Genomic DNA, 15,345 nt, shown 5'->3' on the forward strand with positions numbered 1-15,345 from the left:
GTAAATATGACATTTAAAATCGTATAAAATAAAAAAGGCTTATAACGGGTAGTCGAGACCAAAACTAAACACACGGTAATGGGAAAACTGAAATTCCTAGAAAAATTTCCCCTACGTCTCCTACACGGAAAGATTGGAACCCGACTGGTTATTGTTCTGCACCACAATCGAGTATTTTTTTCCAGCATTTTAGTGAGTCAGGTGCAGAACAGTAACCAGTCGGGTTCCAATCTTTCCGTGTAGACCAGGCTTATGACGGATAATCCATTAGATCAATTATCTAATTTTAATTATAATTAAAAAAATATATAAAGAAAATTACCTTCAATTTAAAATTAAAAATAAACAAGCCTCCGATTTAGCCTCTCAATATTAAATCCAAAGTTGCACACTTAACTTTGTGACATCTATAAGATAAGAGTTTTGCGGCTGTTTTTTGACCTGTTGATAAGGCACCAAAGTGTTGTCAAAACAATCAAAAATTTATGTCACCGAAAAAATGTCTGCTTACAAGACTGAATACAAGTGATGACACAAAGAACATTACAAATAGTTAACAAGTAAGTCATCCGAACAACTTATTAATTGAATGACTTTTTTAAAATGAGAAAAAGAGCTAAAATTTTCTATGACTCCCGGGACCAACATCCGTACGTCTTACTCAAGTAACACACAAAGAGATGTCTTTTAAAAAGACAAGAAAAATTTTTTTTGTTTCAGTCACCTTTTTTGGTATAAATAAGACATGGAAATGTTGGTTCCGGAGACAGAGAAAATTTGTGTTGTTTCTCTTGTCTTATGCCAATTAAAAAGTCATTTAGATGACTTATTCTACCACTATTTGTAATGTCACTTTTGTCGTCACTTGTGTTAAGTCTTAAAGTAAATATTTTCTGGTGACATAAATTTCTGATCGTTTTATCAACATGTTGGTGCCTTATCGATATGTCAAAAAATAATGAGTGTAAATGCAGCGGACATCAGACAAATTTAAAATTAATAATAAATAGAGTAAGTAATTAATAAAATTAAATTTTAAAAAATGCGCATTTAAAAAATTTTTAAATTAATAAGTGCATTTTTTAAAATTTTTTTTTTTAAATTATTTACTCTGTTTATTTATAATTTAAAGTTTCTTTGATGTCTGCTACATTCACACTCGTAAAAAACAGCCTAAAAACTTAGGGCCAGGTTTTCAAACCGATTTTATTTTTATCCGGGTTTTAATTAATATTGCTAGTATATTCATATATTAATAATATATAGGATATATCAGCAATGATAATTAAAACCCGGATAAAAATAAACTCGATTTGAAAAACTGACCCTTATATCTTATAGGGTAGAGGTACCGTTTTTGGCCACTTTAGGGCCAGTTTTGGACACTTAAAAAATTCAAATAAAATAATCTGTAAAAGACCCAATAACATAATCAGTTTTTAAATATGTCTAGATACTTCTATCCCACTATTAAAATGAAAATTTTATTTTCCACTTTATCATTAATTAAAATAAAGTATTAAATGTCCAAAAATGGAGCAGTGGCCACAAATGGTACCTCTACCCTAGATGTCAAAAAGCAAATGTGCTACTTGGGTATTTATTTTCGAAAACTTGCCTTTGAGACAAAATAAAATCTGTCTCATCTTTTTAAAAGACATCTTAAAGTTGCCTCTGTGCTACTCGAGATACTGGTCAGATCAGATTCCCGCGAAAAATTCAAAATTCAAATAACAAAAATAAAAAAAAAGAGTCATGACAAACGACACTTATCTCTCGGTATCTTCATTATCAATTATCTCTCCCCTCTCTTAAAATTTCCACCCCCACCCCAGTCTGCATTACCGACAATATTTTAGAGGGAAAATTTTTTGCCAATAAACTCCACGCATAGTAACTAGCGCCACATGTATCACCCACAAGTGAGATAGACAAACAACTAGAGAAAGATAAAAAATAAATAACGTAGTGAAAAGGAAATGGACTAGTCCCATGTCCCAACTAGTCCGTAGTTATATTTTCCGTGGATACTTAGCAGTGTTTTGTGTTGATGAACAATACGTAAATATATAATACACTGATCACTAGTCTTACATTACCAACACACACAAGTGATAAAATACTTCAGTGTAATAAAATAATAGTGACAAAACACAGCTACATCCATAAAACCGTTTGCTCAACGCACAGTCGTTGCACAAAATAAAAAAATAAATATCCCGTCATTCGAGCGAAAAAAATATTTATATTTACATAAATAATTATTTAAATATCTCCAGTAGCCCGTATCCATGTCGTTAATTAAATAAACATTAAAATAACCAGTGTCCAGTGTTATTTTAATTAAATAAAATCACGTAAGTTTCTTTGTTGTCATCCATCACTTAATATCTCTCCATTTTAAACAATTCCATGACGTACATACATTTATACATAATTACTTACACTTATCCTTAAAAAAAAAACATTATTCTGTAATCATATTTTTAAACTGACGTCTAATTACTCACAAAAATTATTTTTTACAGGAATTATTTATTTGCCTTTTAAATAAAAACGCTCTCAAGAATTTATTTTAATCGGGTGCGGCTTAATTTTATAGATTAATCATTTTTAATTAATTAATAATTAATTAATTCATTAATTAATTGCGCACACAAAAATAAACTGGAAATTTATCTGATAATTAAAAAAAAAAAATTTTAATTTAAATTTAAAAACGTCAGGGTATTAAATTGACGTTAAAACGTCGCTTTAAAATACTAACCTACGCAATAATTTTTTTTTAACCCAAATATTAATTACTAATTGATATTTTTTATATAAAAAAAAAATGCGCTATGGTTTTTTTTTTTAAATCAGAAAACGTGTGAACTTGGAGTAAAATTTATTTTGTTTATTTATTTATTTATTTATTTACTTGAATAATTGATTTAATTGATGGGATTTATGGTAAAATATTGAGCGGGATTAAATAAATAAATAAAATAAAATACGTGAATCTGTTGGCATTTAGAAACTCGGTGTCGGGATCATGGAATAGAAGGGACGGCAGGAGGGAATGCAGAGTGCAGGGGGTTGGTGACTACTGAGGGGATAAAGGAGAGGGAAAAAAATGAGTGAAAGAGAGTACAGAGTAGTGAGTTTAGTAGTAAAGTAATAGGAATAGAGAAGAGAGAAAAAATATATGAGAGAAGAAGAGAGTAGAGGAAAAGTAACTGGAGAGAGAGAGAGGGAATGAGTTTTTCTTTTAGTACCGAAAGGGAGCTGAATGTAAAAGCTCTTTCAATTCGTGTGTGCTCGTGTGTATTTGAGGTTGATTGCGTTTGAGAAATAACAGTTGGATTGTTGTTGAATAGCTACAGCACGACACCAAAGAGAGAAGAGGATATATTTTAGTTTTGCTAATAGTGCAAGAGAGATCGATTCCATCAGAGGTTTTTTTTCAGTTACTTTTTTTAATATCCAAGTGCTGGTGTTTTAAGTCTTTGATTACATGCTCGGATATTCTATTGAGTTAATTAAAGGGCTTTGCTATTGGACTGATGTTTAGTAATTTGTTGATAAAGTTAAGGGAAATTTTAAACGGTAGTTATTAGGCTTTAAATTTGCTCATTAAACTGTTAATAATAATATTGATGTTCTGTTACAAAGACTTTTAATTGCTTACTGGAGAGTTTCATTACGTCGGCTGGTGGTTTATTTATTTATTTTTTAGGTAGACGGGAAGAGGAGTCAAGATGGTGTCCACTCGACAGTCTAGTAACATGGGAAGCAAAGTCGATGGCAATGAATCTGGACGGAAACATGGACAGCATGCTAGTGCTCGTTCCTCGCCTGAACCAGCACCTAGACGCAGTCTTAATATTCTGGACCTGCCGCCGGAGATTTTTGAAAAAATCACCAGCTACTTGGACTACCACACAGTCGCGAACATGCGTCCGGTTAGTTTTGTTGTTTTTATTTTTTAAAAATAAAGTAACTATTGGAGTCATAAGGAATTGATACGAGCGGTTGTCTAGGTATGCCACCAAATGAATTCGACGTGCGGCTCGATATTGAGCTCATCGTTCCAACGAGTTCAAGCACAAATGCTGAGTCGTTTTCATGGAATAAAAGCAAAGATGCCGAGACGTGAATCTGCTCGTCGCAACCATCCGCTGTCCTGTGAATCAGATATTATTGAAACTGTTCACATGCGGCTTACTTTGTTACAAATGACGTTTGGCAAACACATTGAACGTAAACATTGCTGCTTTTTTCCTGGTTTGGTAATTATTATTTTCTCTTTATCTTTACCGAATGTTTTATTTTATTTTTTTATTTTTTATTAACTAATATTTATTTTAAATTAATCCAGATATTTTTATTTTCATTCAATTTTTATTTACTTTTTTTTTTACTCAAATATTTTTATTTTGACTTCAATCGACGTTGACTTTAATTTTAATTCAGTTTTTATTATTATTATTTTTTTTTTGACTTCAATTTTTTTATATTTAATTTGACCAGACTTTTTTTCCAATAATTAAAATTTTTCAAATTTAACTCCAAAAATTTTTATTTAGATTAAAATTTTTTTTTTCAACAGATTCTAGATGAAGTTAATCGTGTTTTACACTACATCAAAGTAACTCCAAAACTTGTAAAGCCATACAAAGTTACTGATGAATTATTTGATTTGAGTACAATGGCTATGGAATTTTTCAAAGAGCACATTGAGCCAACTCTGCCAGAAATTGCATGCTTTGGTGATTTTCTTGACATTGCTAGCACATTTTCAAGTATGTAAACTATTATCAATATTATTAAGAGGATAAGGAAAATTTTGTTCCCGGCATATCTATATGATAGCATTAGTTAATTTTATTGAAATTGGTATCATGAAATAGGTCTGGACTTGAATTTGTGCCTTTTCATACTTTAAACTCTTTTCAATTGCCAAGTATTGAGAATAATACATTTATCTATATCATTCGAATTACATTCAAATTACGCGAGAAAAAAGACGATCGTATTTATTTTCTTTAGATAAATTAATACTTTAATTATTCTGTCACTAAATATGACTGAATGTCACTGAATATATAGCTATATTATTTATATAGCGTTACTTATTCCAAAATGACAGATTTTTCTACTCCCTTTTGGATTTAGGAAACTTCTCAAAGCCAAAAACGTGTGCATAGAAAAAAAAAGGATTCACTGACACAAAAAATCTTTACTCGCTTAAAGAAAATTTTTACTTACCCCAATAAATTTTTTGCATTGTGAATTGAAAACAAAAATTTATTTAGAACTAGAAAAAATTGCTCGGTGCAAGGAATTATTTCTTGACCAAAAAAATCTTTTCTCGCCGCAAGACAATTTTTGTATTTAATTGATAATGCATAAAATTTCTTGGTGCAAATTAAAATTTTGTTGCAGCAAGAAATCCTTTTTTTCTGTGTATTTTATAAATTTACTAGTGATATTTGGGCAGGTTGCTTGTTATTATTATCATCTCTATTTATCACAAAACCGCTACCGTATCCACAAACATTTTATTTTATTCTTTTTTCAAAAATAAATTATGTATTTAAATTTTTTTCTTCTGTTCATACCACGAACCCATAAAATTTCTATTCATTTCGAATAAAAAATATTTACAATAAAATACATTTATGATAAAAAAAATTCTTAACAAATTTTCTGAGTCCAACCGCAAGTATCTCTTTTTATTCACCTGGAAAGTGTAACGGAAACGCCATAAGTATAAACTTTAACGCAATTTCGTTTCATTTTTCTCAGCTCTTTAAAAAGAAAGCTACCGTTCCCTCAAGCTTAACAGTATTAATTATATATTATATATAATTAATCAATTATTTAATTAATTATTTACAGCGTCAAGTAGCGTAAGCAAACCATTCCTCTGTCTGGATACTCTACCAATGGCTGAAAGCAGCGATTGCAGTAGCAGTAGCATAGAATGTTCATCCCGGCCTTCATTACACGACGAGCCCGAATTACTGGAGATAAATATGCCGCCCCAATCAAATATGGTACTCAGAAAACGCATACGTAAAATAAAACAAGGAATGAAAAGATACAACAGCCAGCTGTTGTTGATGCGACGTGACCTCAAGTCTTGCAAAGCTAAAATTGCCGAACAGCAGAAACAAATTCTCGAATACGCAAATCGTCTTGATGATAATGATAAAAAAAATGAAGAAACATCGAGAAAGTTCAGCACTCTGCTACAGGTATTTACTAAGGTACTATTGGATGCATTGATGTCTAGATCTGATGCATCTTTAATTTAGTTCCTAAGTAATATTTGAACTTTTTTAAATAAATATTAAATTAATTTTATTCTTGGGGGTGTGCGAGTCGTGTTCGAATCAAATAAATCGAATGTAACTATTCGATTAGAAACTCGAATCGAATAATTCGTAACTTTTTAATTTATTTTCAACTTGTCAGTTTACTTGATTTGAATCGAGAAAATTCTGATCGGCTTTCAACTTTTTAATTTTTATTTAATGAAGAGAAAAACTGACAAAAATCTCTGAATTATTTTAAAAAAATCAACGTTTTAATTAGCGATTCTCTAATTTAATATTTTTTAGTAGGTAATTCTGTGCAATATTTAGATAGTAACAGTCAGAAAAAATATGAAAAATGTCTGACCCTGCGGACCAGCCTCAAAACTTCCCGCTGTTTTCGAACTCTCTGAGCTCAAAAAACTGTTGGGCCGACAAAACACACTTTTCATTGAAAAAAAATAATTTTTGACCGACGATATCTTTGAAATGAATGAACCGATTCACCAAGACTTAGACTTATTACATTTTTAGGCGAATCGGGCAAGAGGTTTATGAGTTATACGTAAAAAACCTAAAAAAAAATCATTTTTCATATAACTTGTAAACTACATGAACGATCGACTTCAAAATCTAATTAATTTCAAGTCTAGTCTTCTCAATCGGTTGATTCGTTCCTAAGGTATTGTCAGACAAAAAAAGTTTACACACACACATACAGACGGACGTCCATCCGAAAATACTCAGAATAACTTCCTAGGACCTCAAAATGTCGACATCTGATGAAAACTCGATTTTCGAAAATCGGACCGAAACTAATAACTTCCCTTTTTTTGAAAATTTGAAATTTTCGTAGCGAGAAGTTAAAAATATTATTCAAGTAACCTGGACAAAAATATACATATACTAGATATGAAATTGATTTTTAGATAAAAAAATTTTCAAATTACTTTTTTTTCGCATAAATGGAAGATTTCTGAAATGGAGTTAGACAATTTGCTAATTAGAGCATCGAAATGTTACAATTTCAAGTCGTTCAAAATAAAATTTTTGAATAATTATATTTTTAAATTTACGAATAATTTGAAAACTTACATGGAAAAAAAAATTGTAGTCGCTACAACAATAGCAGCTGTAGTTGAGGTTACTACAAGTTGGAGTAGAAATATCAACTCCAACTTGAAACCTCAACCACACGTGTAGTAAAGTCAGTAGTATTTGTATCTGTAGTATCCTTCACTACAAATTGGAGTACTCGCGACTACAATGTTTTACTACGTATCGTGATTAGAAGAGCCACAATTTTTTTTCCGTATACGAATAATTCGATTCGATTTTATACAAATAATTCGTAAGTTCGAACTAATCGCGCACCCTATTATTTATTTATTAATAATTATTTTTTTTTTTTAGGAACTAAATAAATGCAAGACAGAATTGCAGTACTGGCGATCAAAATCACCAGCAATACCTGTTTGCAATGGATGCGGTCAGTCGATGCCGATGCCCGCTGAAGATTTGCAAGCACTAGCCAATCAATCGGCCAGCGTATTGGCAGAATCATTTGCTGAACCACTTAATTTCATTCCTATTGCTTTTGATAGTCCTACTGAGTCAACTCAAGATCAATTATCATCCCAGCAGCAGCAGTCGACATCACAGTCATCAGTAATGGCACCACCAAAAGCACCACTTTCTGTTCCCACAAAACGAAAAATTTCCGTCGATGACATTACGTCTGATGGAAATAAAAAATCACGGCGTACTGTCAAGTCGCGTCAAGCAAAACGTTCGAAAATTTAAAAAAATAAAACAAAATGGTACAAAATTATGTAATTAATAATAATAGTTTTGATTGATTATATAATTTATTTCCAATGGAATATTAATTGATCTTTATTATTATTAATTTATTAATTTTATACGTTTTATTTCTTGCAGGATTGTCGTAAGTGTTCATTTTTTTAAAATTTATTTAAGAAGTTTATTTTATTTAGTAATGAATTTTAATTACTTTTTTTTTTCGCTTTCATTTTTATGGATAATTATTATTAATTGTAATTGGGGGAAATTTAATTAGTTCTGATTTAGAAAACTAATGAGACGAGACATTTTTTAAAAATTTTTTCTATAATTAAAAAAAATTAATTATTTAAATTAAAATTTTGTATGATTATAATTTAAAGTCATGTAAATTTAATTTATATTAATATGTAAATAAAATAAATCACAATATCAAGGATTTATTTTTAAAAATAAAATATCGTTTAGTTGAATAGAAAAAAATTATCACGAAATTTAAAAAAAGTTTCTAAAAAATTTAACTAAATAAATAAACTTCTTATAAATAAAAATTTAGTTAATTATTATTATTATTACGATAACTTAATTTAATGTGTTTACTTTGTGACACTGAGGACAATATCCGTGCGGAGAACTTGCCGTAGCTAAATAAATTAAAAATTATAAATCCGAATTAATATTAAGAAAAATTATAACGGAGTAATAAAATATAAATTTTATCTGTTATAATTTTTTTTTTCTTTTTTAATATAATTCCTTATATTTTGTTATTTCTTAATCATCTTCTGTACGAATTTTCGTGTCAGTGAGGAGGTGAATTATTTTATTTTAGCTGAATTGTAAATCATCAATAAATTGTTTTAATTGTAGAAAAAAAAACATCACGATTGTATAAAAAAAAAAACGTCGCAATTAAGATTGCAAATTGTATAATTGTAAATTTGATGCGAATTGATGAAATTGTAAAAAAAAAAAAATGATTAAATTATCTCACTGATCGAAATAAACTATCAATTAACGACCACTTACTGATATAATTATTTACAACTAATGAAATAATAATAAATAAATAAATGAAACAGTAGAACAAATAAAAAATAGATAAAGTGTAGTTGATAATAATATATGAACTATTCATGATTATTATTATACTCATACTTAAATATATATTTAATTGATATCAATAATAAATATTTACTTTAATACAAATAAAAAAAAATAAATAAAAAATATATAGTTTAAATCTATATTATATATATATATTTGAATGGAGATGTGACGTATGTGCTTAAGGCATTTTAGTTTTAATTTTAAAAATCCATCAAATTTATTATCAATACACTGTAAAAAAATTTGCGGAGTGGGTGACTTTTTATTTATTTAATTCCCGCGGAGTGAATTTCACTCCGAAGGGGAGTTTCAGAAAATATTAATTATAAAAAAAATTACTAATACATAGTGAGCTTGGGTCTTTGATATTTAGACATTTATATTGAGCACGGAAATAATTACGAGCTCCCTTTCCATATATTAACGCGAAATGATTTTTAAAAATTATAAGCAGCTGATAATAAAACTTTAACAAATATAATTCCACTGAGTCACAAACTGTCGAATGACTTACATCAACCATACCACGAGATAACATTTCATATAGCACCGAAATATAAAATATTCCCATGAAAACTATGTCACTATAGCTATCCAATAATTTAATATTTTCACTATGTATTATATATATGAAATTATAATTTAGTGAGTTACTAAAACATTTTATAAATTAAAAAGATAATATTTTAAGTTTAATTATTAATATCTGAATGAATTATTTATTTAAATAATTATTTTTCTAATTAACAGCTGTTTCTATTAAATATAAATTTATTTAAGTATTAAAACTCCGGACCGGAGTGAATGCAGATTTAAATAAAATCCGCGTCACTCCGAAATCCCTCCGGCCATAAAAAAATCCCTATTCACTCCTTACGCGGATTGATTTTTTTTTAAACTCCGGAACTCCGAGTAACGGAGTGAGTTCGCATTGAAATAAAATTCGCATTCACTCCCGATTTTTCACAGTGTAGTATTGATATTAATTAATATTGATTAATAAATATAAACAAATATATATATTGATTAAAGAAAGAAAAAATCTATATATATATATATATATATATATATATATATATATATATATATATATATATAGATATATAGGAATGAAAGAGATTGAATGCACGGGAAACAAATATATACATATAAATATATATATTGATAAATTTAATTTGGACGTCATAAGATTACAAAAAAAAAATTAACAAATTATATTTTGAAAAAAAAAGTGACCTTTCATGGGGTGCATTTGGAAATATTCTAGATTATGGCTTTAGTAAAATATACAAATGGCGCGAAAATTTTAAATTTTTTGTTTGACTGTTAAAAAAAAAATATAAATCGTAGAAATTAAGAGAAATTGTCGTCCTTAGTTTGATTTTTTTAAATTAAATTTCGAACAGGTGACAATATTTTAAATTATTCGTGAGCTATTTTTAATATTTCAATTTTTTCTAGTGAGAAATAAAAAAAATATTTTTTGAAATTTATATTTAGTTTTTAAATTTGAATATTTTGGCGCCAATTGTTATATTTAACTAGAGCTTGAGAATTTTCTAATGCACTCTGAAAATTTTTGGAATCAATTTAAAATAAAAATTAATTAAATTTTTTTTTTTTTATCAAATCAATAGCGATGGGGGGCGGCTACTAACTTTGATTTAAAATTTTCATAACTGATTAATTTAAAAAAGTTAATAATTTATTTATTAATTTTAATGATAAATAAAATCCGTCCCCTAGTGATACAACAAACGAAAAAGATAAAATAAAATCATGAGACAGGATAAATATTAATGGATATATAAAAATATAATAATAATAAAAATAAAAAAAATAATAATAATAATAAAAGTAAATAAATTATAATTGCAATTGTTTATTTTAATTAATTAGTAGTGAAGGATCGACTAAACAATTACACGATAAATAATCGAAAGTAAATGAAATAAACGGTCCTCTGCATCAGAGATTAATGAAAGAAAGAATAAAATTGTATAATCCAACAGTCCGCACAACTTGCAAATTACTTAATGATTCGTTATTATTATAAATAAATGAATTTAAAGTTATAAGTAGAAGCGAATAATGTCAACGCTCCTGCTAGCATTACATTGTACGCCAAGAAATATATATAAATACATATATATATTATTAAAATCAATAATTAACAATGAATAAAAAAATTATATTATTAATTAATTTTATGTCTCATTTATTTTACGCAATAATTTATTTTATTGGAATTTTTTTTTGACCTGAGTGTGATTGTAGCAGACATCAGACAAATTTAAAATTATAAATAAATAGAGTAAATAATTTAAAAAATAATATTTATAAAAAATGTACTTATTAATTTCAAAATTTTTTAAATGCGCATTTTTTGAAAACTTTATTTTATTAATTATTTACTCTATTTATTAATAATTTTGAATTTATCTGACGTCTGCTACATTCACACTCATTTTTTTGACAGCATAGTAATCCTGTGTAAAGGCCCAGAATAAATAAAACATGCGATTTTTAAAAAATATATGTCTAGCTTATGAATATTCAATTTTGGATAAAACGAGCTCGCGCGTAATTATTTATGATCCTGAAGTTAACAGACAATTAGTAATTTTTAGATTTTTTTTTTTTGAAGAAATCAAATACAAAAAAAACAAAAACAAAATATGCACTGATAGAAAATTTAATGAACTACATGTGCAATTTTTTCAACTATTTTTTTTTGATTTATTGTTTAAAAAAAAAATCTAAAAATTGTTAGACGTCGGGTAACTTCAGTATTATAATTATTTTTGTTTCATTTCCGATAAATAATTATTTAAAAAAAAAAAATTAATAAAATGCATTCACTTTTAGTAAACAAAAATCAAAAATCCTTTAAAAGAAATTTTCAAATCGACTTACATTTGCCGCCATTTTCACTACCAGTCGGTCAGCCACAAGCACTCTCACAAATTATTAACTTTTAACTTTAATCACACACTAAATAAATAAAATTACGGTCACAAATAAACACGAAACTCTAGAAATCACTTAGCGATAATAATTTTAATTAAACTCGAACATTTAATTACTTTTATTCGCGTATTAAAATGACGACAACGAACCCGGCGTACGATGACGCGAAAACCAAGCCGTCACTGAATTTAATTTATTTAAATGCTTACGTCCACTGTCTCACTTTATTTATCATCTCAAAATGCGTTTCGATCACTCAAGAATTTATTAACAGTAATTAGACAAGTGTAATTAAGTTGTGTATCAAAAAAACTAATTATTTAAACGAAGTGCAGCGGCAGCTTTAAATAACAATCGACTGGGAGACTGACTGAGCTCAAGGCTTCTGCGCATGACGACAAAGCTTCTGCTCTCTACTGCGCATGTCCGTTGCGATAGTCGCCGCTGCAGCGTCTGCGTCGCCTTAAATTATATTTCTCCGCCATGACAGTGACGCGCAGTTTCGAGTCCGCGATTTAATTAAATAATTAACTATTTTTACGATCTAATTAATTAAAATTCGTGTGAAAAAATATTCTCTGCCATTCAACGGACATTTAGTAACAATAATTTCCTTTGTACTCTAAAAATAAATCACTAAAATAATTAAATAACTTCGTCAACTTTTACACTGTCCAGATCTTGGCGTTCGTTGTCGTTCACAATTTAAATTACAAAATCAGTTTACTGACTTTCATTTGTTATTTTTTATATATCAGTGAGTTTAAAAATTATTTCCCATCAATATATTATTGATTAAATATGATCCTGAACTTAGCAGACAATTAAAAATTTTTGGATTTTTTTTGAACAATTAAATTTAAAGAAAAAAAAAAAAAAAAAAAAATATGCACATGTAGAAAATTTAAAATACTATAGGAGGAATTTTTTTCTAATATTTTTTTTTAAATTTATCGTTTTTACGAAAAATACACAATTTATTAGACGTCGGCTAACTTCAGTATCATAAATTAATTGGTATATTTAAATTGTGTTCCAGGTGTTAAAGCCAGGAATAGTTTTAAAATATTCGCGGCAGATAAACAATAAAGGATCCCAGTTTCCTAATAATACTGGAATTAGCCGATGACAATTAAGTTAGCAGACATTTAACAACATTTTGATTTTTTTTAACAAAAAAATAAATATTTAAAAAAATATTTTGAAAAATTGCACGTATAGTTCATTAAATTTTCTATATGTGCATTTTTTTAGAAATATATTTTTTTTTATTATTTATCTATTTAAAAAAATTTATTTAAATTTCAAGTATCTGCTAACTTTACTGTCAATTAGCAGACGTTTAATAATTTTTGGATTCTTTTTCAAACCAGTAAATTATAAAAAAAAAATATTTGGAAAAATTGCACATATAGTTTTTTTAATTTTCTACATGTGCATATTTTTAGTTTTTTTTTTTTTTTTAAATCGATCTGTTGAAAATACAAAATCCGAAATTTGTTGATTGTCTGTCAGTTTCAGGATGTCCGTTGAGAATAATTTCAAATTTTTAAATTCTGAACATCAGCGCCGTAGTTTCAAAAGTCGCCGTTGCTTTCTGCGCCTGCGAGTTCGAACACTGAGGAGTGAGGAGGCAGCCATTGTTCTAAAACTGCTGTCTGCCGGTCAACGAACATCTCCAGTGTAAGCTCCATTAATTTATTCATTTTAATTAATTTATTCGCGCCACCTTCAAGTAAATAATAACTTAATACCTTTCTAAAGTCATAATGATTAATTTGAATTAATAATTTAACATAAAGTTTGCTTAGTCATCAGTAAAATATGATATTGCATGTCTGTGTATCACCGGGTTGGCATGACCACAAAAAATTTTTGTCACCTCAATTTTTTGAAAATATTTACGCCGTTAAATTAATCAGCAACTTATAATTTTTATACAGGTTTGAGCGCTGGAATTATCAATCAAGATTTATTCGAGACCAAACCGAATAATTTTTACCACCAAGTTTCCTTTGTTGTAAAAAAAGATGGCTGCCGTGCTAACAATTCAAATTTCAAAATTGCACGTCAGCGCCACAAGTTATGAAAGCTGCCGTAGCGTCAGTATGTGATTAGACGCAGGTACAGTCGAGAAATTGGCTATTATTTAATCAACGTCTTGGTAGGATTCAATTATTTAATTATTTTACATCTATCTGAATTGATAATGAGCAATTATTCTCCCAATAGATTTATCAAGTAATCAAGTTTATTTGTCGGCATTAATTCATATTAATCACTGGACATTTAATGTTGATAACATGTTTTATATATATTATGTATATGGGTTTTATTTGCTGATGCTCCGGTAATTTATTTTTGAAATATTTTACCTCAGACCGAATATTTTTATTTATTTCTAATAAATTATTTTTCATGATATTTACAGTTGGTGCGAAAATGATTTTGCTTAGAAGATAAAAAGCGGCTCCGACAGTCAGTACTGATCAATACGCATGTCTTGTGATGGTTCCGGTTGCTGGAAGAGCAGAAATACGGCCGCCGAGGTAAATATTTGTTAAATTCAACGAAATAATTCGAAGAAAAACATATTAATTTAAAAAAAAAATATATATATAATTATTATTTTTATTTTTATAGAAATTGAAAGAATTGTCTGCTGGTCTGGATGTTTCTCGGCGCGGTGAGTGACTTTTTGCATGATTTAATTTTTTTAAATTAAGAATTGTTTTTATTTATCTTTTGACTTGAGTCGATATTGTGGGCTGATAATTTTTCCTGAACTTTTTGAACTTCCCGGTATAAAAATTGAAAATTTTCAAAAACATATTTGACTAATTTTCTTTAACAGAGCACGTGTACGTCAGACATCTAATAATGGTCTAAATTTGTCTGTGAGTGTGAATGTAGCAGACATCAGACAAATTTAAAATTAATAATAAGTAAATAATTAATAAAATAAGACTTTATAAAAATGCGCATTTAAAAAAATTTAGAAATGAATAAGTGCATTTTTTATAAATGTTAATTTTTTAAAAATTTACTCTATTTATTTATAATTTTAAATTTGTCTAATGTCTGCTACAATCACACTCGTAATGTAGCAGACATCAGACAAATTTAAAATTAATAATAAATAGGGTAAATAGTTAATAAA

General features: G+C 27.9%; 1 protein-coding gene across 5 annotated transcripts; it reads left to right on the forward strand.

The window, feature by feature from the left end:
• Window positions 1-1,953: 1,953 nt before the first annotated feature.
• On the forward strand, window positions 1,954-10,839 carry LOC130672523 (F-box only protein 28). 5 transcript variants are annotated; one of them, XM_057477180.1, is made up of 6 exons: window positions 1,954-2,357; window positions 3,719-3,944; window positions 4,023-4,271; window positions 4,592-4,784; window positions 5,884-6,254; window positions 7,716-10,839. In XM_057477180.1, the coding sequence occupies exons 2-6, from the start codon at window positions 3,741-3,743 to the stop codon at window positions 8,103-8,105; spliced, it is 1,407 nt and encodes a 468-aa protein (XP_057333163.1). In that variant the 5' UTR covers window positions 1,954-2,357; window positions 3,719-3,740; the 3' UTR covers window positions 8,106-10,839. The 5 variants fall into 5 exon arrangements, with proteins under 5 accessions (XP_057333163.1, XP_057333164.1, XP_057333168.1 ...); XM_057477181.1 differs by having other exon boundaries at window positions 3,723-3,944; XM_057477185.1 differs by having other exon boundaries at window positions 1,955-2,357; window positions 5,884-6,242.
• The last annotated feature ends 4,506 nt before the right edge of the window (window positions 10,840-15,345 follow it).

The sequence above is a fragment of the Microplitis mediator genome, chromosome 7 (assembly GCF_029852145.1).
Source record: "Microplitis mediator isolate UGA2020A chromosome 7, iyMicMedi2.1, whole genome shotgun sequence".
Taxonomy (NCBI): Eukaryota; Metazoa; Arthropoda; class Insecta; order Hymenoptera; family Braconidae; genus Microplitis; species Microplitis mediator.